Below are 23,299 nucleotides of genomic sequence, written 5' to 3'. Positions count from 1 at the left end.
CAACCTGATGGAGGTCTGTATAGATGGATTAATAGAACAAGTCCCACACACAGCTAGAAGCCCAATATTTTTTCAGAGGTAGATGCAGAAAAAAATATATTCAGTTTGCAACCTGATGGAGGTCAGTATAGATGGACTAATACAACAAGTCCCACACACAGCTAGAAGCCCAATATTTTTTCAGAGCTAGATGCAGACAAAAAATTATTTTGAATTTGCAACCTGATGGAGGTCAGTATAGATGGACTAATAGAGAAAGTCCCACACACTGCTAGAAGGCCACATATTTTTTCAGAGGTAGATGCAGAAAAAAATATATTCAGTTTGCAACCTGATGGAGGTCTGTATAGATGGATTAATAGAACAAGTCCCACACACAGCTAGAAGCCCAATATTTTTTCAGAGGTAGATGCAGAAAAAAATATATTCAGTTTGCAACCTGATGGAGGTCAGTATAGATGGACTAATACAACAAGTCCCACACACAGCTAGAAGCCCAAAATTTTTTCAGAGGTAGATGCAGAAAAAAATATATTCAGTTTGCAACCTGATGGAGGTCTGTATAGATGGATTAATAGAACAAGTCCCACACACAGCTAGAAGCCCAAATATTTTTTCAGAGGTAGATGCAGATAAAAATTATTTTTAATTTGCAACCTGATGGAGGTCAGTATAGATGGACTAATAGAGAAAGTCCCACACACTGCTAGAAGGCCAAATATTTTTTCAGAGCTAGATGCAGATAAAAATTATATTCAATTTGCAACCTGATGGAGGTCAGTATAGATGGACTAATAGAACAAGTCCCACACACAGCTAGAAGCCCAAATATTTTTTCAGAGATACTGTAGATGCAGATAAAAATTATTTTTAATTTGCAACCTGATGGAGGTCAGTATAGATGGACTAATACAACAAGTCCCACACACAGCTAGAAGCCCAATATTTTTTCAGAGCTAGATGCAGACAAAAAATTATTTTGAATTTGCAACCTGATGGAGGTCAGTATAGATGGACTAATAGAGAAAGTCCCACACACTGCTAGAAGGCCAAATATTTTTTCAGAGCTAGATGCAGATAAAAATTATATTCAATTTGCAACCTGATGGAGGTCAGTATAGATGGACTAATAGAACAAGTCCCACACACAGCTAGAAGCCCAAATATTTTTTCAGAGGTAGATGCAGAAAAAAATATATTCAGTTTGCAACCTGATGGAGGTCAGTATAGATGGACTAATACAACAAGTCCCACACACAGCTAGAAGCCCAATATTTTTTCAGAGCTAGATGCAGAAAAAAATTATATTCAATTTGCAACCTGATGGAGGTCAGTATAGATGGACTAATAGAATGATGCTATGCCCAAAAGATTTTACTTCACTAGGTGCAGTAAAAAAATTGGTATTCTATACACAGGTGGTATATCTTGCAACACAGATAGGCTACTCCACTGACTAACACACTCTGCAATAGGCCAAAAAGGATTAGCTTTGCTAGATTCAGCCAAATGCTGTGAAAAAAACTTGCACAGCACTGGCACAGACCTGCCTGGCAAAAACTGATAGGAACTGATGTAACCTAGTCCTGAAAAGGACTCCAATTACTATTAGTCTTTACTCCCACAACCTATCTATTTAAGAGCACAGACCTGCCTGATAAAGGTCATAGGAAATGCTGTAACCTAGTCCTTTTGCGAAAATTGGCTTGAAATTAACAAGGTATAGCGCACACAGCAACAGCGGTGCCGTCTAACACGCAGCTGCAGCAGTGAGAAAATGGTGGCGACGGGGAAAATGGCTTGGTCTTATAGGGCAAGGACATGTGACATACACTGCCAATGACACATGCCCTTGCTTGTGTGAAAAAAAGCACTTCGCTCCGTGTGTGCGCTGCTGATAGGCTGACAGATTGCACCTCCCCACTGTAAATGCGGGAAAGAGAAAAAAAAAATGGAGATCTTCATTGTTCCTGCAGAGATCCATCCCCTGCCCCTCCCCCCACCCCGCTGTACACTCAAACTGCGTATTAACATTAATTTTCATCATTACTGAGAAAAAATCCAGTTATGATTTTGGTGCACGAACATTTATCGAACATAACCTCGAACAGCCGAATTTTTCTCAAATTGTTCGTGTTCGCCGAACGGCTCGAACACCGCCCAAAACAGCTCGAATTTGAGATTGGCGAACAGTTCGAGTAGAACAACGCTCATCTCTAGTCTTGATGATTGACTACCTGATGATAGAAACTTCATACAATGGTTATGGACACTATTTAGTCATGACTGATCACTTCACCAAGTTTGCAGTAGTGACGCCTACTAAAGACCGGACAGCAGAAGCCGCAGCTAAGGCCATCTGTCAGGATTTCATCCGGATTTATGGGTGCCCGAAGCGAATACATTCTGACCAGGGGGCCTGCTTCCAAGGACGAGTGATGGATGAGCTATACCGCATCTATGGGATCGACCGATCCCGAACAATGCCCTACCACCCTCAAGGGAACGGTGCATGCGAGCGCTTCAACCGAACCCTGTTGCAAATGTTGCGAATGCTGGAAGCGGACAAAAAGATGAAGTGGCCCAAATTTGTGTCCGAGCTGGTGTGGGTGTATAATAATCGAGTTCATGCGACTACCGGCTACATCCCTTACATGTTGCTGTTTGGAAGAAGTGGGTGAGAAATTACTGAACTGGAGCTAGACTCAGAAGACTCCGGCCCGGGGAGTAGCCCAAGTACCTGGATTCGAGAACACCAGCGTCGGCTCCATACAGTGAGAAGACTGGTTGCTCAGAAGTTTCAGGAAGTAGAGCATGCAGATCGGCCCCCGACCACAGGCGGATCCCTTCAGCCAGGAGACCGAGTACTGGTAAAGGCCAAACGATTTGGGAGTAAACTGGACCATCGTTGGTAGGCTATACCATTTCGGGTGGTGAAGAAAGTTCACCCAGACAACCCTGTCTACGAGGTTAGGCCCGAAGTGGATGACGCCATGACACCCAGGGTGTTGCACCGCAATATGCTGCGACCTTGCTCCTCTGAAGCAGAAGTCTGCAACGAAGTTAGGCCTTCAAACGTATTGGCTGAAGTGCCACATGCAGGAACCTTGGGGGATGAAGAAGGATGGGCTACAGTGCAGTTGGGCCCATCAGAACCGTTGAGGCCAACCCCAAGTGTAACCCAGAATGAGTCGAGAGATGACTTGCAATCCCCAGTAGTTAATTCATCGGATCTCCCGGAGTCACCTCCGCAAGTGGAGCCCCGCAGAACTGAGCGGGCTAATGCCGGAATTCGTCGTAACCGCTATGCTCAAGAAGTGATTATTTGGTCTCAAATCCAGCAGAAAACGCAGGAGTATGCCCAACTCCTGTCTGAACTTGCACTGCCTGGAAAGAGGCATCAACTCTGCGAGAAGTCCACTCACCCGAGGACTGGCGAGCAAAAAGGAGGGAGGAATGTAGCAAAGGCGAGAGAGCTTGTAAGGGAACTTCTACATGATGTTTCAAAGATGGAGAGAGGCTGCCATCTGCTGGCCAGACACAGTCAAGCGGAACCAAGATATGCAAGGGAAGTTGAAGGTAGAGCAGATTTAGATGCTGGACCTGATCAGGTGACTTCCAGGAAGGAGTTCCGGCAGATAAGAGGCCAGCGCGCCAAACCTGAGGGGTCTTTGGCGCCAAGCAGCAGAAAGGAGCAGACGTGTTCCCTGCATGCTAGGAAGCCCCGCGTGACAGGCCTAAGCCAGAGGCCTGTGAGGTGCCATAGCCGGGCACCGGTAGAAGAGATCCGGATCCCTCACAGATGTGACCCGAGTGCTGTTCCTGCTGAGGAGACTCGGAACCTGCTTGCGCTGCTGAGTGAGTTCGCGGAACCCTACGTCGCCCGCCAACAGACGAGGTCTGGACACCCCTTCTCAAGGCTCGAGAGATTGCTTCCAACGGCCAAGCAGAGAGGACTTGAGAGACGGCTGCCCAAGGAAAGTCACGCCAGCAAAAGCAGAGGAGCTGCATACGTGAACAGGGCCGTCACTTCTACTGTTCACTCACGGTACCGGGGAAAATTGAGTTTAGGTACTCAGGTTGGGAGGGGAACGGTTGGGGCTAAAGAAGCTCAACGTGATCTAATTGAATTTATCCGCAAAAAGAATCACGGCCTAGCGGGAATAACCGGTGACCCCCGCTAGAGCCATATCACAGTTATGGAACTCACGTGGTGTCTCCCATGATCTAGGGCACCACATTACCTTGAGAGACTTCGTATTTTGCTAATGCTTCAAATTACTGTTTATTACCCTTTTTGCAATCCCTTGTTCAGAGTACCTGTTATATATATATATATATATATAAACTGTTTATATTTAACTCTTACTGTTCTCGCCTTGTGTCTCTGTGCGTTGCATCCCGGCACCTGCATTACATACTGACTACTCACAAAAGAGCTCTCCTGAATAACAACAGAATGTTCTGCCAAAATGACTTAATTGCTGCTTCAGTTTCTAAACGATTTAGAGTGTTAGGGTCACAGTGGCGGCCTCTTACAAAACAAATAAATGCCGTTCATTGCAAATAACAGAACCTGCAGTACAATATAAACAAGCCTGTGTCTGAGCTTGCAATATTAGGTGGTATTCACTTATAGATTTTTCAGGTGTTCTAAACTGACATGTTATTTACATTTTTCAGAAAACACTGTTTTAGGTGTTTTTGGAGAAGATATGTAAAATTTTTGCTCAAATGGTTTTGAAGAAGGTTTGAAGCGTTTTAGTAAAACATATTCTGCAGTAGCTTTTTAGTAGCCTTTTGATTTGATAGGCTACAGTATGTGATTTGCATACTTCCAGCAACATTCCGACTAGACGTGCGCGAGCGCGATTAGTCTGCATGTGACCGCATCTATGCAGGTCACATAATTGCGGTCACATGCACTGAAAACTGACTGAAAACTTGAACCCCAAGCCTGGACAATCCCTTTAAGCCACTGAGTGCTAAAATATGACATGACATAAGAAAAGATAATCCAATGAATTTTGTATCAATTCACAGAGTGATGTGAACTACTTTTACACCACGAGTTATGAATGTGCAGATAACACAGATGCACATTAGAGGGTAGCTGCAAAATCTGCACACTCACAGTGGTCTAATAACTGCACAAGTTCCATAATCCTGGGGCCACTTGTTATTATGAGTAGGCAGAGTTTTAGCTGCACAACAAACCATTTCTAGTCCTTATTATATTTGTATATGACATACATTGAAATAATGTATGGGCTCTTTTTCTGACAGTGAAAACTTTTTATGTTTTTTATCAGCAGGCAAATAATTTATTTTGCATTATCTATTTTTCATATTTTATAATATATTGTAACATAAAACCATTGGATCTTAAATCCAGCGGCAGAGTAGCAGTGCCATCTGTCTACAGAGCAAGTGAATTACAGCAGATCTTGTGTGCACAACGTTTATGCTTTCTTAGATTTCTACTTAACCCCCCCCCATCCGTTTATCTATCTTCTGATTCAGTCCCAGTGTCCCCTCCTCAACAGGGGCGAATACAGTTCTCATGGGGTCCCATTGTTGAAGTCCTCATTGAGTACTCCCCCAAAAATATATATATATATTCAGCAGAGTCACATAAGACCATATCTCAAAGCTTTGCAGCCCTTACAAATTAATTGAGGCTTCTTAGTGTTAAAGGGGTTGTCTGGTACTTTTAAAAAAATGCCAGTGTGTTTTAATGATAAATACAACCTTCCTTTTAATTACTTTGCGCTGCTGATACTGCCTGTGAGCGGCGCTATCAGTGGCCGCTAACAGGCAGCACTTGACCCCGCGCTGACGTCACGACAACTGAGGCGAGCCTCATCGCTGGGGTCCCCTCGATGGCTACTGGGTTGTGGGCGGGGTTATTCCCCTGCGTCACACCCAGCATCAACTGCGCGCTTTCCCAGTGAATGAGGAGAGGGAGAGCAAGCGGTGGATGCTGGGTGTGATGCAGGGGAATAACCCCACCCACAAGCCAGCAGCCACCAGTGGAACGCGGAAGAGGGACCCTCGGCTGCATCCGGAATCATGATGTGACATCAGCGGATGTCAGCGCCGGCTGCAGCCGGGGGTCACTTGCTGCCTGTGAGCGGCCACCGATAGCGCCGCTCACAGGCAGTATCAGCAACGCAAGGTAATTAGAAAGAAGGTTGTATTTATCATTAAGACACACTGTCATTTTTTAAAAAGTACCGGACAACCTCTTTAACACGCATTAAGATACCCCATTCATGGCCCCCATAAGATATGATGCAAACACAGTATAATACCCCAACAGTGAATTCCTACAAACTCCCTTCACACGCACAGTATGATGACCCTACTGTACCCCCACCATGAAACTCCCACTGTGACCCCAAGATAGTATTATGGCACCCAAACAGTCCTCCACTCAGTATGGTGGTCCAAACACAACCCTCCACATGGTATAATGAGACATGCATGGAATAATGGCTCCCAGATAGCCCTCCAAACAGTATAATGGTCTACACATAGCCCTCCAATAAGTATAATGGCCCCTCACATTAGCCCTTCAATAAGTATAATGGCCCCCCACATACACATGCAAACAGTATAATGGCCCCCACTGATTAAAAAAATAAGTAAAACATTCATTGCTCTTCATACCCCTGTTGCTCCAGTCTCCGTAGTATGTAGTCAGAAGCTCTGTACAGCTCTGCAGAGTGGGTGCGATGAAGTGACACCATCTCGTTCTCTGCGCTGAGACGTCAGGATGCCAATACAGTTGTAAGTGCGATGCTGAGTGGAGGCGAAGGTTCTGGTTCTGGCACCAGGCTCCCCTGACTCAAAGGCTCCATAGCAGCCACGTGGTCTGCTACTTTTGACAGTACACCACTGCCCCTGACATAAGAATGTGTCATTACAAGCCCCCTTTTAAAATTCTGCACATGCGCTATTGTTTCTTAGTTCCAAGGCACATTAAGGGTATACGTATGTGAAGTGATAGGGAATATGCCGCTGACCATCACCTGCCATTAACCATTTGCAAGTAATTTGCAGCTGCTGTTCTATTTTATTAGTAATGTACAATTGACAATATTGCTGCCTGCAGTACTAATCACCGGCCACAGGAGACCACTCTTTCCTCTGTAACTGCTCGACGACTCTGGCTTAAAATGGTTTGCACAGGATTTTTATTCAGAGAGTGTTACCTCAGTTCTGTGAGGAAAAATACAAATGGCTATTCTGTTGGCAGAGACTTGTGTTATGTTAAATGGACTCTGTTCTGCTGGTGTGAATTGCAATTTTAGCAGAACCAGATGGAGACCCAGGCCAGGGGACTGTGCAAGTAATTGAGAGGAAGTGCCTGATAGGAAGGCATTGGTTCAGTGGTCATCTTAAGAGAGCGAGATGAAATCTGGAAGAAGGAGGACGTGTGACCTCTCTTTCAAGCGCCATTCGCAGAGCTAAAATCTCCAGGATCCGACATCTCTGATGCACCCAGAATGCCATTCAACAAGTCAGCTGTGGTACCACACACCGGTTAACAACTCACCATCTCTTGATCATACAGATGTCGTCCAGGCGGGCTTATCTCTGCAACAACACAACGCCTGAGCTCAGGCCCACCACAAGGATTATAGTGGGAACGTGCACGCACACATAGTTTGGTGCCCATCAGACTCAGCTTGCTGAACCACTAGTGACTTACACAGACCACTACATCAAAGGGGATCCACCCAAGTATACAGAGGTGTTACGAGGAGCAGCCCATTGCACTCACAAGGTCCTTAAAGTGAACACAACGGTGTATAATTCAATAACTGGGTTCTACCTAGTAGGTTTAGAGTCATTTTATTAAGTTTGTTAGTTGCTGTGCTGCATCACCAATAGACCACCCCTGGAATTCATTTGATTGTTCCAGTTTTCCAGATAAATACACGGTAGCTGCATTACAAATAGTAACATAGTCAACATTTCCGTGTCTACTGAGTGACGCAGCTCAAAGGTCCTGGTCAGTTATGACCTGGTGTGTGTGAATTAGCCAGTTCATTTTGTTGGTTGGTGGAAGAGTAATCACTCTGAGTTTAACAGTAAAAGTTCATTTCACAAGTTTACGGCTTTCCTTGTCGACGACTTCGCTGTATCCTGGGAAGCCCAACCTGGTCGATGGCTTACATGTACCTACACTGATTCCATTGGCGCGCTGCGCATGCACCAGATTACTGCGGCCTGTAATTAGTAGAATATTTGTACAAGTATGCACAATTTTTCTGCTCATTTGAAGTATTAGAAAATAATGTTGCATGCGCAAGATTTACAATGTTTAGCGGTTATGCTTTAGGGCATGAAAGCTAATGACAGTTTTTCTTTAAAAAAATTATTTAATTTCGACCATGAACTATGAAAGAGTAGTGGAAAAAGTAAGTTCACATTTAGGAACATTTTGTCTTGAATATTACCTTTGAGTGCACAATGAACTTGATTCACTCCCAATGTTGAACTTCTGGGTATCAGATCTCAATTCTAAGCCAGACGCTTCTTCATTCCTGATGTGTCCATAGTAGAACAGTCAACACTGTGGAAATTAGTTAAATCTGAGCGTCCATGTTCTTGAGTAATACAGTAGTGACCATCTAGTGACACATGAAAGGAATAGAAGATGTCTCAATCGCAGCTCATTAATAGACTTTTTTTTAAGGCAGCAAGAATATTTTTTTTACAAATGACAAAGAATTTCACTTTACAACAAAAATAAGATGAGTGACTTTATGGATCCTGTTCCCATTATGACATTACAAACTGCGGCAGGACGGCACAAAGAGAATCACAAAAAAATCATATTCTAGAGAATTTAACTTTTTAAAAAACCAAGGTGAATTCAATTTCTCTCAAACCGGTTTGGTCATCTCTACTTTTAAGTACTGCAAGTAGGCCACAGTAATCTCGTGTTTGCGCATATTATACATAAAAGGGGTTAAAGGAATTATCCAGGACATTTTATTATTTTTGTGTATGGGACTAAGAACTAGCAAGTACGTAGCTGCTGCTAACTACCTGCCTTTTCTGCACGGTGAAGATCTCTATCGGCTCAAACGGCGATTCACCTGCTTAATTTCATCTCTCGTCAACAAAGCACCTTTTCTGGTCTGCTCTGTTGAAAGGGTATCACTGCGTCTCCCCCTATTATTTGAGTCTATGTATTATTCACTACCACTCCCATTTTCTTTCTGAAGCGCTGCAGTAGTACACCATTCTCTGTCTGCAGTAATTGCCCAATGTTTTAGCCCTTTCTTGCCCTATTTCTAATGCTGAGCTGTGTGCTCTGAGGACCTTTCTATACGCTCTAACACCCTAAAATGGCTTCTGCTTTTCCTGCCTCAGCTTTTATAGTGGCTCTAATAGTGCCTCCTATACTATGTTCTGTGATAGCTGTAAGGAATTCTTATTAATCCTCTGTTACCACGTCTGGGTGAGTCAAGCTGATGGAATCTTTGGCAATATGCAGTACGGTGCCGAGTATTATTTTAGCGATTTGAATAAATGGAATCACAAATTGTTGTAATCCGTGGGGCCCTGAAAATCTCATGAAATTTGACTCACAGGCAATTTGCATTGAATCAATTTGTTCATTTTCAGTCCGCACCATAATTAATATAAAGTGGGCTAAGCCAGTTAATTTGATTTTTCTTAAACTATGTATTTACAGTGCAACGAGTCAAAATTCTGAGATTTGTTTCTCAGTCTTGACAATGGACTTGGATTCTACAGAAAGAACTGAGTTCACCTATCAGTCCCGCTTCTGTCAATTGTTTTTCAGTCTTTGCAATGTACTTGGATCCTAGTCAAAGAACTGAGTTCACCTACGTGGCTACTGAGTAACTTTGTATCAGCTCATGAGAGATCTCATCTATAAAAAGTGCTGATACACCTAGTGTTACATTCAATTCATGAGAACTTTGTCAAAATGGATTTCACTGGAGCAACGACTCTGTTACTGATAACTTGTGTAGTCTTCATTCTTCTAAACATAACACAGGCCAGGAAAGCCAAAGGTAAAGGTAAATTGCCACCAGGACCTACACCATTGCCCATCCTGGGAAATGTACTTCAACTCAATGCCAAAGAAGTATTTAAGTCACTAAATAAGGTAAGTCTATGTAGTTTAGACAGGCCATGCATCAACAATGAATGGTGAATTATTCCTGAATCTAATAATTAGAAAATTAAAGATGTGTAGATGTATACATAGTTACACTGGCGAAAAAAAAAAACAGGTCTATCAAGTTAAACATTTCTGGATGAATTATACATCATTAATTGCTGGATTAATTATGACCCCCAGTGCCATTTAGTATAAAACAAAATATCTTACCCTTAAATGCTGACCTACCATCCAATTACTTGGGGTAGATCATTTTTTGACTACTTTAACTGTAAAGAACCCTATCTAATATTAATGTTTGAATTGCCATTCAGCACATAGAATGTTCTTTGCTCCTTGGTAAACTTTTTAGAAAGAGTGAATCATGGTCTGTTTTTTGATTTATGACATATTTACTTATTGTATACTAGTAAATATCATAAGATCACCTAAGACTTAAAGGGATTGTCCGAATGTAAAAAAAAATATATATATATATATATACACATATACACACACAGTACAGACCAAAAGTTTGGACACACCTTCTCATTTAAAGATTTTTCTGTATTTTCATGACTATGAAAATTGTACATTCACACTAAAGGCATCAAAACTATGAATTAACACATGTGGAATTATATACATAACAAAAAAGTGTGAAGCAACTGAAAATATGTCTTATGTGATGCCTCTTACTTGAAAAAGCCCTTTATTTTATCCTGGGTGATGGGGGACTCGGAGTCGGGTCCTGTGATGGAGAGATGGGCTGCAGCCGTGGCCCGGACCCGACCCGTGCTCAGGGCCGTCACATTAAAAAGGATAGTGTGGGCTCATCCGGGTTGAGTGGCTGATTTACGACTACGCCACCTGAGGCACCTGGTGAAGGCCACCAGCTCCGCTGCAGTCCGCTGAGGCATGGTGTTATGGCGGCCAATGTTATTACTACTCCCCACAGGTGGAGCAAGGCCTCAGGGCAGAGGGACAGGATGGAGGGGGTAGTAGTAGAGGAGAACGGGCGCCGCGTCGTGCGATGTGGCGCAGAATAAACAGTCCGGAGGCCATAGGGGTGAACTTCCACGGCTTTACTCACTTTAAAGATGGCAGAAGGAAGGCGACTCCCTGCTCCCCGCGGGGTCCTGCGGTCACCAGGGACGGGGGTCCGACAACCTCCGAGTAAGTCCAGCATTCAGTCGGGAGCCTACAGCAGAGTGTTCATGAACTACAGGATCTGCGCTCCGGGGGGGGAGGTCACAGTTACACACAGTATTTGACAGCATAGAAGAACTGACTTACAACGACCAAGAACCACGATGGCTTTTTATTAAATATGAAATTTAAAGTGTAACTAACTTGTAAGTCCTCCACCCTCACCCACTAACTGGTTCTCCTAACTCTTGGTTCCCCAGTCTCCCTGTAACCAGGGGAGCAGCACCTAGTGTATTCTAGCTCCCTCTGGTGGAGAAATGTGGTGTTGGATGCAAAGGTTGGGTCACGACTATCACACTGTTCTTACCTCAGAGGAGGAACACTACACTCCATTAGAGAAGTGCAGCATCCCTGTGGCGGTCGAACCCTCAGGGGTGCCACATTCCCCCCTGGTAAAACACAGCACGTCCGCGGGCTGCAAAAGAAGTAACACCCATGAAGTTTTCTTTTTAATATAAACATGAACTATCTTCCCTTTATGGGAGGCACATCTTCTTAAACGTTGCATAACAGGGTATACAGTAGAAAATTACAAAAGTACAAAATTATAAAAATGCTAGCATTTTTCCAGAGACATTTTGAGCAAACAGACAGGTTAAGGTGCAAAGACGCAGAGTCAGTTCAGAAGTGCAAGGGACCTGTCCCAAACCCTCAACGTGGGCCCTGGGGTGGCTGCAGGGCATGAAGATCCCGAGTTGGACCTCCCACAGAGCCACCCTGACAGGTTTTCCTTCTGAGGTCTTGAGGTAGAAATATCCATGGTTTTTGTATAAAACCAATATGGAGCACCTAAAAAGATGCAAACTATTTACAAGGGAAGAGTCTGTCTGCTGCCAGTCCGAAGGGACGCATGTCTCTAGAAATCGGGGATGGAAAATAAGCAAAAATAGAAAAGTCAACACATTAACTTATAAACGAATTGCAAAAGCCGGGGGCTGCTTTACACCTCGGGCTCTCTCCTGGGAAAAAGCTTGTTCCTCCCGACAGATGCTAACCGGTCCCCTGAGGCTGAGCGCGGGGTGTCGTCGCTCCCGGACACTTTGTGTATGTGTACATCCAGGGCGTACCACCCTCGCACCCCCTGGTGGTGAGAAAAGGTCACTGTATCGCCCAGGAAGAGGTTACGGCCAGGGTGTGCCTTCTTCAGACGCGGCTCGAAGTCCCGCCGGCTGACAAAGACGTCGTCTTGGTACTGGGGACTTCGGATTAACCCCCACCCCGCCTCATGGTGGAAGCGGACGACTTGGCCTTCCATTCGGGGACTGGGATGGGTGACCTCTTCCTGACGAGCCCGGGATTTGGCAGCTTTGGTCCGTACCTCGAGGCGCTCGCAGCTCAACTCCCGTTGACGTTGCTCCCGAGCGAGCTGGAAGATCTGGTCGCTGCACCACTGGCTCCTCCTCCGCGCTTCAGCCTGGGTCTCCAGGGGGAAGCCCATTAAGTCCCCCCCCTGGTTGTCCCAGGCCCACTCCTCAGCCTTGGGCCAGGTTACTGCTGGTGCGGGTAGCGGGGTCAACACAGGTTGCTGCAGGTCCTCTACAGGCGCGGACCAGTCCGGGTTGGAGCCGGTGGATTCCTTCGCAGTTTCAGGAGCTTCAGTTTCAGGGTTAAGGAGGCATCGCAGTTCCCCACTCATAGCTGCTGCTTGCAGCTCCGGAGCCATAGCCTGCTCCCAGGTGGCCGCGTGGGGTATTAAATACTCAGTCATGAGGTCCAGGATTGTTACGGTAGGCTCTGCAGCCGGGGCAGGGGTTGCACACTCACCCGCCGATGGGCCGCCATCGACCTCTGTCACCGCGTCTCCTTGTCCTGGGACCTCAACTCCTTGGCGGCGGTCTCGGATATGCAGCAGCATCTCCTCCTGCCATGCAGCCGTCGCCGCCTCCTGGGCCTCTCTCTGTCTTCGCAAGAGACCTGGAGCTTCCTGCCGGAGAAATTCAAAATCTCCCGATGTGAGGATACTGCTGCCTCACTCTCTGCCGGGTGAATGGCCTGAACTGGGTTCAGAAGGTGCGTTGGTTTGCTCTCCAGAAGCGGCCATGTCTGCCTCTAACGAATGCCAAGCTACGACTGCAATGGCCGCACCTTGTTGCTTTTCTTCTTCCTCCTCTTTCGGGGTGGTTCCTTGGCGGAATGTTGACAGGCACGCCTTCGTTCAGCACATCCGATTTGACGGGCATTACCCAACGGACAGTCTCTGATGGAAGGGGCAGTCCACGTTTTTGGCGCCATGCGGGAGCCCAGCCCACGATGGGAGGCGTTCAAAGACAGTCTTTTCACAGCATTATGGCACCTGTTCTCCTTGGGCGGGCGCCATTTTAGGTGTAAAACGACAGTTCAAGGTGTAAGGTGCACAGTACCCGGTAGCAATTGGTACTTCGTTCATTTGCTGCGGGCAGGCGATCGTGCCGACTACGCCAGGTTGTGACGCCTCTTACTCGAAAAAGCCCTTTATTTTACCCTGGGTGATGGGGGACTCGGAGTCGGGTCCTGTGATGGAGAGATGGGGTGCAGCCGTGGCCTGGACCCGACCCATGCTCAGGGCCGTCACATTAAAAAGGATGGTGTGGGCTCATCCAGGTTGAGTGTCTGATTTACGACTACGCCACCTGTGGCACCTGGTGAAGGCCACCAGCGCCACTGCAGTCCGCTGAGGCATGGTGTTATGGCGGCCCAAGTTATTACTACTCCCCACAGGCGGAGCAAGGCCTCAGGGCAGAGGGACAGGATGGAGGGGGTAGCAGCAGAGGAGAACGGGCGCCACGTCATGCGGTGTGGCGCAGAATAAACAGTCCGGAGGCCATAGGGGTGAACTTCCAAAGCTTTACGCACTTTAGAGATGGCAGAAGGAAGGCGACTCCCTGCTCCCCGCGGGGTCCTGTGGTCACCAGGGACGGGGGTCCGACAACCTCCGACTAAGTCCAGCATTCAGTCGGGACCCTACAGCAGAGTGTTCCTGAACTACAGACCGAATCCTTTCCTGTCCGTGTGTGTGCAAATAGGCCGGGACTCCCTCTGAGCTCCTCTCAGAACAAGGGCACAGGTGGCAGCTCCACTCCATCCGATACCCGGTGGGATCCTCTGGGCCTACCGGGCTTTCCCAACCAGGACATAGAGTAGCAAGGTCGGGTGTTGGGGGCCGGTACCCCTCTTGCAGCCGGACTCCCCCTGAATATATCAGAATGGCGAGGACAGGTGGCGTACACTGCTTCGTCTGCATCCTGCCGGGGATCCATTTGCTGTGCAGCCACACTCTTAAGCTCCGGGCCTTCTTGATCCTGGTCCTTGGCCGGGTTGAGACATTCCTGGTCTACAACCTGCCCCTCGCCCAAGGCCAGGGTACAAGGGCTATGTCCCTTACCGATGCTAGCCCACACAGGATCTGCTCTCCAGGCGGGAGGTCACAGTTACACACAGTATTTGACAGCATAGAAGAACTGACTAACAAGGACCAAGAACCACGATGGCTTTTTATTAAATATGAAATTTAAAGTGTAACTAACTTGTAAGTCCTCCACCCTCACCCATTAACTGGTTCCCCTAACTCTTGGTTCCCCAGTCTCCCTGTAACCAGGGAAGCAGCACCTAGTGCTTTCTAGCTCCCTCTGGTGGAGAAATGTGGTGTTGGATGCAAAGGTTGGGTCACGACTATCACACTGTTCTTACCTCAGAGGAGGAACACTACACGCCATTAGAGAAGTGCAGCATCCCTGTGGCGGTTGAACCCTCAGGGGCGCCCCATCTTATATTCTAGGTTCTTAAAAGTAGCCACCTTTTGCTTTGATTACTGCTTTGCACACTCTTGACATTCTCTTGATGAGCTTCAAGAGGTAGTCACCGGAAATGGTCTTCCAACAATCTTGAAGGAGTTCCCAGAGATGCTTAGCACTTGTTGGCCCTTTTGCCTTCACTCTGTGGTCCAGCTCACCCCAAACCATCTCGATTGGGTTCAGGTCTGGTGACTGTGGAGGCCAGGTCATCTGGCGTAGCACCCCATCACTCTCCTTCTTGGTCAAATAGCCCTTATACAGCCTGGAGGTGTGTTTGGGACCATTGTCCTGTTGAAAAATAAATGATGGTCCAACTTAACGCAAACCGGATGGAATAGCTGCAAGATGCTGTGGTATCCATGCTGGTTCAGTATGCCTTCAATTTTGAATAAATCCCCAACAGTGTCACCAGAAAAGCAGCCCCACACCATCACACCTCCTCCTCCATGCTTCACGATGGGAACCAGGCATGTAGAGTCCATCCGTTCACCTTTTCTGCGTCGCACAAAGACACGGTGGTAGGAACCAATGATCTCAAATTTGGACTCATCATACCAAAGCACATATTTCCACTGGTCTAATGTCCATTTCTTGTGTTCTTTAGCCCAAACAAGTCTCTTCTGCTTGTTGCCTGTCCTTAGCAGTGGTTTCCTAGCAGCTATTTTACAATGAAGGCCTGCTGCACAAACAGGGGTGGATTAAGAGTAGCAAGGGTCCCGGGCAGTTTAGAAGGCGCGGGACCCCCCCCACCTGATTTATCACGTGACATGTCACATGATCCCCTGTGATAGATCATGTGATAGTTCACGGGAAATTAATTTGGCACAATATTAATTGTGCTGCCCCATCTGAGAGCAGCACAATATAGGGGCAGATACCCTGATTCCAGCGATGTGTCACTTTTTCAGCTTCTTGTTGTCATTTTGAGAAAATCACCGTTTTATCTGCTGCAGATCTAGCAGCTCTCTGAATGCTGCGCTCTATAGCCCCGCCCACACCACTGATTGGCAGCTTTCTGCCCATGCTCAGTGTACACAGAAATCTACTGATCAGTGATGGGGGTGGGGTACTACAGAACTTACTAGTCAATTACCTTCTGACAAATCAATGATTTTATCAAAACAACACTAAGCAGCCCAGTAAGTGACACATTACTGGAATTATGCTGCTCTCAGATTAGGTGGCAAAAACCAGATGACAGATTCCCTTTAAAGGAGCTGTAAAGACAAAAAAGTTTGTATTAAAAAAAATACAAGCCATTTGTGAAATTAACTTTTTTTCATTGTTAATTCACATTAGACTGTATCTTCAACACTTTTGTCAGCAGGTCTTATTACAGACTCTGAATAGGGCAGCTCTCTCCCTCTCCCTCAGCAGAAAGTCACAGCATGGTTAAAAAACGTGATCTTTTATGATTTTCTTATAATAAATAAAAAAGGACATGCAAGTCCTCCAAACTATTTTCCGTTTCTGTATAGGGGAGGTCCTAAATCTTTCTTGTTCTTTAGTTGATCACATGTCAAAAAGGCAAAGCATTTACTATGAACTCGCCTAAAAAAATATGCACTTGGAGAGTAATATCATCATCTACATGTAAATATTCCTTGACTCTAAGGGCTCGCTCACACTGTCGTATAATACGGCCGAATGCTATGTGATGTTTTATCGGATAGGACTCGGCCCTATGTTATACTATGGGACAGTGCAGATCTGCGATTATTGGCATGGGAAAATAATCTCATTCGATATTCGGACCATGTGCACCCATAAAAGTCTACGGGTGCACGTAAAACATTAGACTGCACTCGGATGTCATCCAAGTGCAGTCCGATGAACACTCACCGAGACTATGGAGAAGATGGGGAAATTAAGTTCTCCATCTTCTCCATATCTGTGCTGCGAGAGAATCGGATCACACTCAGTTGAAGCTCTGACAGAGTTTGAGCCGAGTGTCATTAGCATAATTGGCCCTATTCTCTTGCATGAGAGAATATATGGCTTAGTGAGTGGACCCTAAAACTGAATAGTAGTGACGGACAGGCACCTCACAAGCGGGATCCATGTAGCTCTCAGATGTCATGTAGGTAGGGCTTCATTCCATGGGGTAGGGCTTAATTTCAAGGTATATAAAAAAAAATGGACTTCAAATAAAAATTAAATGAACACAAAAAGCACTAATTGAATTATTTTTTTCGTATTTATGTTTGCAGCCCCTTTAAAAACCCTTTGAGGACCAAGGCACATATATGTCCCATAGTTTTAAACTGGAAAAAAATTTGATTGAATAAAATTTAAGGTCCTCCAAGGTTTAAGTAGGTCATAAATTCATATGAATACTTGCTCATACAATTGCACATGCCAAAAGATGAAGAAGAACAGAATCAAAAATATGACATTAAGTGGAGCACTTACAGGTATTCAAGGTGAAAGAGACCAGCAAAGGCATTGTCTCGAATGACAGTAAATGAGTTAGAATTCAGCAAGCTGAAAATGAAGACAGCAGGTTAGAAGCGAACCAGACTTTATGGTGCTCAGAATTAGTCAAGCAGAATTTATTGACTGCTGTTGCAAAGCACTGAGACTCCCGCAGTGTATAGATGGCGCCGTGCGGCCTCCCGCTGTGTATAGATGGCTACGTGCGGCCTCCTGCTGAGTATACGTGTATAGATGGCTACGTGCGGCCTCCTGCTGAGTATAGATGCCGCACGGCTCCCCCCAGAGACATCAGGAGGCCGCACGGCGCCAACTATACTCAGCAGGAGGCCGCATGCAGTCATACACACACACAAACATATACAGACACGCATAAACACATTTGAAACACAAAAATACATACAAACAGACATCACACAATGACATCTGCCCACACACACACAGACAGACATCACACACACACACACACACCTGCCCACACACACACATCTGTGTGTGTATGTATGTATAGTGTGTGTGTGTATGTATAGTGTGTGTGTATGTATGTGTGTGTATGTATAGTGTGTATAGTGTGTGTGTGTGTATGTATAGTGTGTGTGTGTATGTATAGTGTGTGTGTATGTATGTATAGTGTGTGTGTATAATTTGTGTGTGTGTATTTTTTTTTAAGTTAAAAACAAGTAAAATGCATGTGGCATCAATATCAAGACTCCAGATATAAGAGCCTATTCACACTGAATTTTGCAATGCATTCATCTCCTCTTTCCAGGCTTCTATCTAAATCCCTGAAAAATGGCATTCAGATGGGCCTTGACATAGCCATTGATTTGAACAAAGGCAAACCGAGGCTAAAGTCTGAATCTTTAGGCTCCATTTGCTCTGCTTTCAGATGTCTCATTTCAGACAGCACAATCCTGAATTTCAGGGATTCAGTTGTAAGCCTTGTGTAAAGACCTGAATGCAGCGCTGAATGTAGTGTGAATAGGTCCTTACATCCTACACCACCTCAGGGGATTGTTGTTATGGAGTATTGCCCCTGGGTGGCCGCAGTTATGACCACCACCAGGGCTCGCGGTCACCCACCCTAGCTTTGGTATTCTGGGAAGCTGGTATAATGAATATCTGAGAAGAGCCCTAGAGAAGCAAGAACATTGGACAACCAAGAGGTGGTGGCCTCAAGTCAGGTGTAGTGTTCAACAGGGCAAGACTTTCTAACCTGCCCACACACACACACACCTGCCCACACACACACGCACACACACCTGCCCACACACACACACACCTGCCCACACACACACACACCCACACACCTGCCCACACACACACACACACACACCTGCCCACACACACACACACTCCTGCCCACACACACACACACACACACCTGCCCACACGAACACACACACACCTGCCTGCCCACACACACACACACACACACACACGCCTGCCCACACACACACACACACACCTGCCCACACACACACCTGCCCACACACACACCTGCCCACACACACACACCTGCCCACACACACACACCTGCCCACACACACACACCTGCCCACACACACACACCTGCCCACACACACACCTGCCCACACACACACCTGCCCACACACACTCCTGCCCACACACACTCCTGCCTACACACACTCCTGCCCACACACACACACACTCCTGCCCACACACACACACACACCTGCCCACACACACACCTGCCCACACACACACACACCTGCCCCCACACACACACTCCTGCCCACACACACACACCTGCCCACACACACACACCTGCCCACACACATACACACACACCCGCCCACACACACACCCGCCCACACACACACACACCCGCCCACACACACACACACCCGCCCACACACACACCCGCCCCCACACACACCTGCCCCCACACACACCTGCCCCCACACACACCTGCCCACACACACACCTGCCCACACACTCCTGCCCACACACTCCTGCCCACACACACTCCTGCCCACACACACACTCCTGCCCACACACACACTCCTGCCCACACACACACTCCTGCCCACACACACACTCCTGCCCACACACACACACTCCTGCCCACACACACACACACCTGCCCACACACACACACACCTGCCCACACACACACCTGCCCACACACACACACACTCCTGCCCACACACACACACACTCCTGCCCACACACACACACACACCTGCCCACACACACACCTGCCCACACACACACCTGCCCACACACACACACACCTGCCCACACACACACCTGCCCACACACACACCTGCCCACACACACACCTGCCCACACACACACCTGCCCACACACACACTCCTGCCCACACACACACTCCTGCCCACACACACACTCCTGCCCACACACACACACACCTGCCCACACACACACACACCTGCCCACCCACACACACACCTGCCCAAACACACACACACTCCTGCCCACACACACACACCTGCCCACACACACACACCTGCCCACACACACACACCTGCCCACACACACACACACACACCTGCCCACACACATACACACACACCCGCCCACACACACACCCGCCCACACACACACCCGCCCACACACACCCGCCCACACACACACCTGCCCACACACACACCTGCCCACACACACCTGCCCACACACACCTGCCCACACACACACACACACCTGCCCACACACACACTCCTGCCCACACACACACACACCTGCCCACACACACACTCCTGCCCACACACACACACACCTGCCCACACACACACACACCTGCCCACCCACACACACACCTGCCCAAACACACACACACTCCTGCCCACACACACACACCTGCCCACACACACACACCTGCCCACACACATACACACACACCCGCCCACACACACACCCGCCCACACACACACCCGCCCACACACACACCTGCCCACACACACACCTGCCCACACACACCTGCCCACACACACCTGCCCACACACACCTGCCCACACACACACACACACCTGCCCACACACAAATCTGCCCACACACAAATCTGCCCACACACAAATCTGCCCACACACAAATCTGCCCACACACAAATCTGCCCACACACAAATCTGCCCACACACAAATCTGCCCACATACAAATCTGCCCACACACACTCACCATCCCCCGGCTCCATTCATCCTGCCTGCTCTCTCTTCTCCGTTGCAGCAGTGCAGGCCGGGGCGCACTGCATGACGTCACAGCTAGGAGACACGGCCGCGCACAGGGCCATGTCTCCTAGCTGTGACGCATCCGGGCCAGCACAGGGAAGTTAACTGCTGCAGTGCTGGCCTGGCCGATGAAGAAGTAGCGACGGCCGCTGCTGGGGGAGCAGTCCGGGCCCCCCCCTCCCGCCACTGCTACCGCTATGTGCCGCGGCAGCCCGCACATATAATGAGGGCAATCCGGCATTAGACACCCCGCCTGGAGCCGCGGGCCCCCTGCCGGCTCGGGGCCCCGGGCGTTCGCCCGGATTGCCCTCATTATAATCCGCCTATGTGCACAAAGTCTCCTCTTAACAGTTGTTGTAGAGATGTGTCTGCTGCTAGAACTCTGTGTGGCATTGACCTGGTCTCTAATCTGAGCTGCTGTTAACCTAAGATTTCTGAGGTTGGTGGCTCGGATAAACTTATCCTCAGAAGCAGAGGTGACTCTTGGTCTTCCTTTCCTGGGGCGGTCATCATGTGAGCCAGTTTCTTTGTAGCGTTTGATGGTTTTTGCAACTGCACTTGGGGACACTTTCAAAGTTTGCCCAATTTTTCGGACTGACTGACCTTCATTTCTTAAAGTAATGACGGTCACTCGTTTTTCTTTACTTAGCTGCTTTTTTCTTGCCATAATACAAATTTTAACAGTCTATTCAGCAGGACTATCAGCTGTGCATCCACATGACTTCTGCACAACACAACTGATGATCCCAACCCCATTTATAAGGCAAGAAATCCCACTTATTAAACCGGACAGGGCACACCTGTGAAGTGAAAACCATTTCCGGTGACTACCTCTTGAAGCTCATCAAGAGTATGCCAAGAGTGTGCAAAGCAGTCATCAAAGCAAAAGGTGGCTACTTTAACCCTTTAACAACATTAGACATACTAATACACATCTGTGCCCTGGGACTTAAGTACCAGACTGGTATTAGTACGTCATTGCGATCGCCGTCGGGTGTCAGCTGATTGTCACAGCTGACACCCGGTACTATGTGCAGGGAGTGGTCCCGCACCTCTCCTGGCACATTAACCCCCACAATGCTGCGATCGAAGTCGATCGCAGCATTGCGGTGGCAAGGGGAGGTGAACGGTATACTCACCTCCTCTTCTGGCCTCCAGCGCTGTCTGCCGCGGCTTCCCGAGTGTTGCCATGATGACCCAATGTCGTCATTACAACATTCTGGTCACCAGACAGCAGTAAGATTGTTTGGACATGCGCAGTGCATGACAAAACAATCTTATCACTGTGCAGCGCTGACTGCATGGCACAGGGATCGTGCTCCATCCCTATGCTATGCAGGCGATCAGAATAAAAAAAAGTGAAAGTCCCACAGTTTGACAAAGTAAAAAAGTGTAAAAACTTGCAGAAAGTGAAAAAAAACCTTAAAAAAAATCGTAAAAATATTAAAAAATAAATAAATAAATAATCCACTAAAAATAAAATGTACCCATCAATAAATATTATTATGAAAAAAGCAAACAAACAATAAAAGTACACGTTTGGTATCTCCACGTCCGTAACGACCTGTCCTAGAAAACTTTTCCACTAGTTAACCCCTTCAGTGAACACGGTAAAAAATAAAATAAAAAACTAAGCAAAAAACAATGCTTTATCATCATACCGCCAAACACAAAATGGAATAACACGCGATCAAAAAGATGAATATAAATAAAAATGGTACCACTGAAAACGTCATCTCGTCCCGCAAAAAACAAGCCACCACAGAGCTCCATCATCCGAAAAGTCAAAAAGCTATAACTCTCAGAATAAAGCAATGCAAACACTAGATTTTACAAAATATGTGTCTTTCAGTGTGTGACAGCTGTCAATCATAAAAACCCAATATGATTCTGGTATCGCTGTAATCGCACCGAACCGAAGAATAAAGTAATCTCATCACTTATACCGCATGAGGAACGGCGTAAAAAATAAACGCTAGGGCTGGGGTTGGGGTTGTGCTAATGTTAGGGTTGGGGTTGATTTTTTTTGATGATATAGCAACTAGTGTTGAACGCAAGTGCTCGCTACTTGAGTTTTCATCGGGTGCTCGGGTATGCACTGAGTATCGTGGGTGCTCGAGTCTCCAACCCATATGCTTCGCGGCCAAAAAAACCTTGCGGTGATTGCCTGACATGCACGAGTGATCCCCGCATGTTTTTTTGGGGGGTGTCTAATAACCGTGAAACATGTAGGCGGGGACTCGAGCATGTCACTCGAGCACCCGTGATACATGGTGCATACCTGAGTACCCGATACAAGCTCAAGTAGCGAGTACTTGCGCTCAATAGTAATGACAACTTATTCAATATGATGACCTAATGTTATCAAATTCTGTGTCGTACCTCTGGGTTCAAAATGTTCACTATACCCCTTAATAAAATCCTTGAGGGGTATAGTTTCCAAAATGGGGTCACTTGTGGGGGAGCTCCACTGTTTAGGCACATCAGGGGCTCTCCGAACGCGACATGGTGTCCGCTAACAAATTGA

At 47.0% G+C, this 23,299-nt stretch overlaps 1 protein-coding gene across 1 annotated transcript in view; it reads left to right on the top strand.

The window, feature by feature from the left end:
- The first annotated feature begins 9,913 nt into the window (after window positions 1-9,913).
- The window catches only part of LOC141154949 (cytochrome P450 2G1-like), a 146,361-nt gene continuing 132,975 nt past the window's right edge, over window positions 9,914-23,299 (top strand). Inside the window, exon 1 of the mRNA XM_073641524.1 lies at window positions 9,914-10,156. Within this exon, the coding sequence (XP_073497625.1) occupies window positions 9,974-10,156 (183 nt within the window). The 5' untranslated portion in view covers window positions 9,914-9,973. The remainder of the gene's footprint in view (window positions 10,157-23,299) is intronic.

Source organism: Phyllobates terribilis, unplaced genomic scaffold (genome assembly GCF_046119375.1).
Source record: "Phyllobates terribilis strain yellow unplaced genomic scaffold, ASM4611937v1 Scaffold_7__3_contigs__length_470593459, whole genome shotgun sequence".
Taxonomy (NCBI): domain Eukaryota; kingdom Metazoa; phylum Chordata; class Amphibia; order Anura; family Dendrobatidae; genus Phyllobates; species Phyllobates terribilis.
Note: the sequence above shows the minus strand (reverse complement) of the source record. Positions and strands in the feature narration are given on the sequence as shown.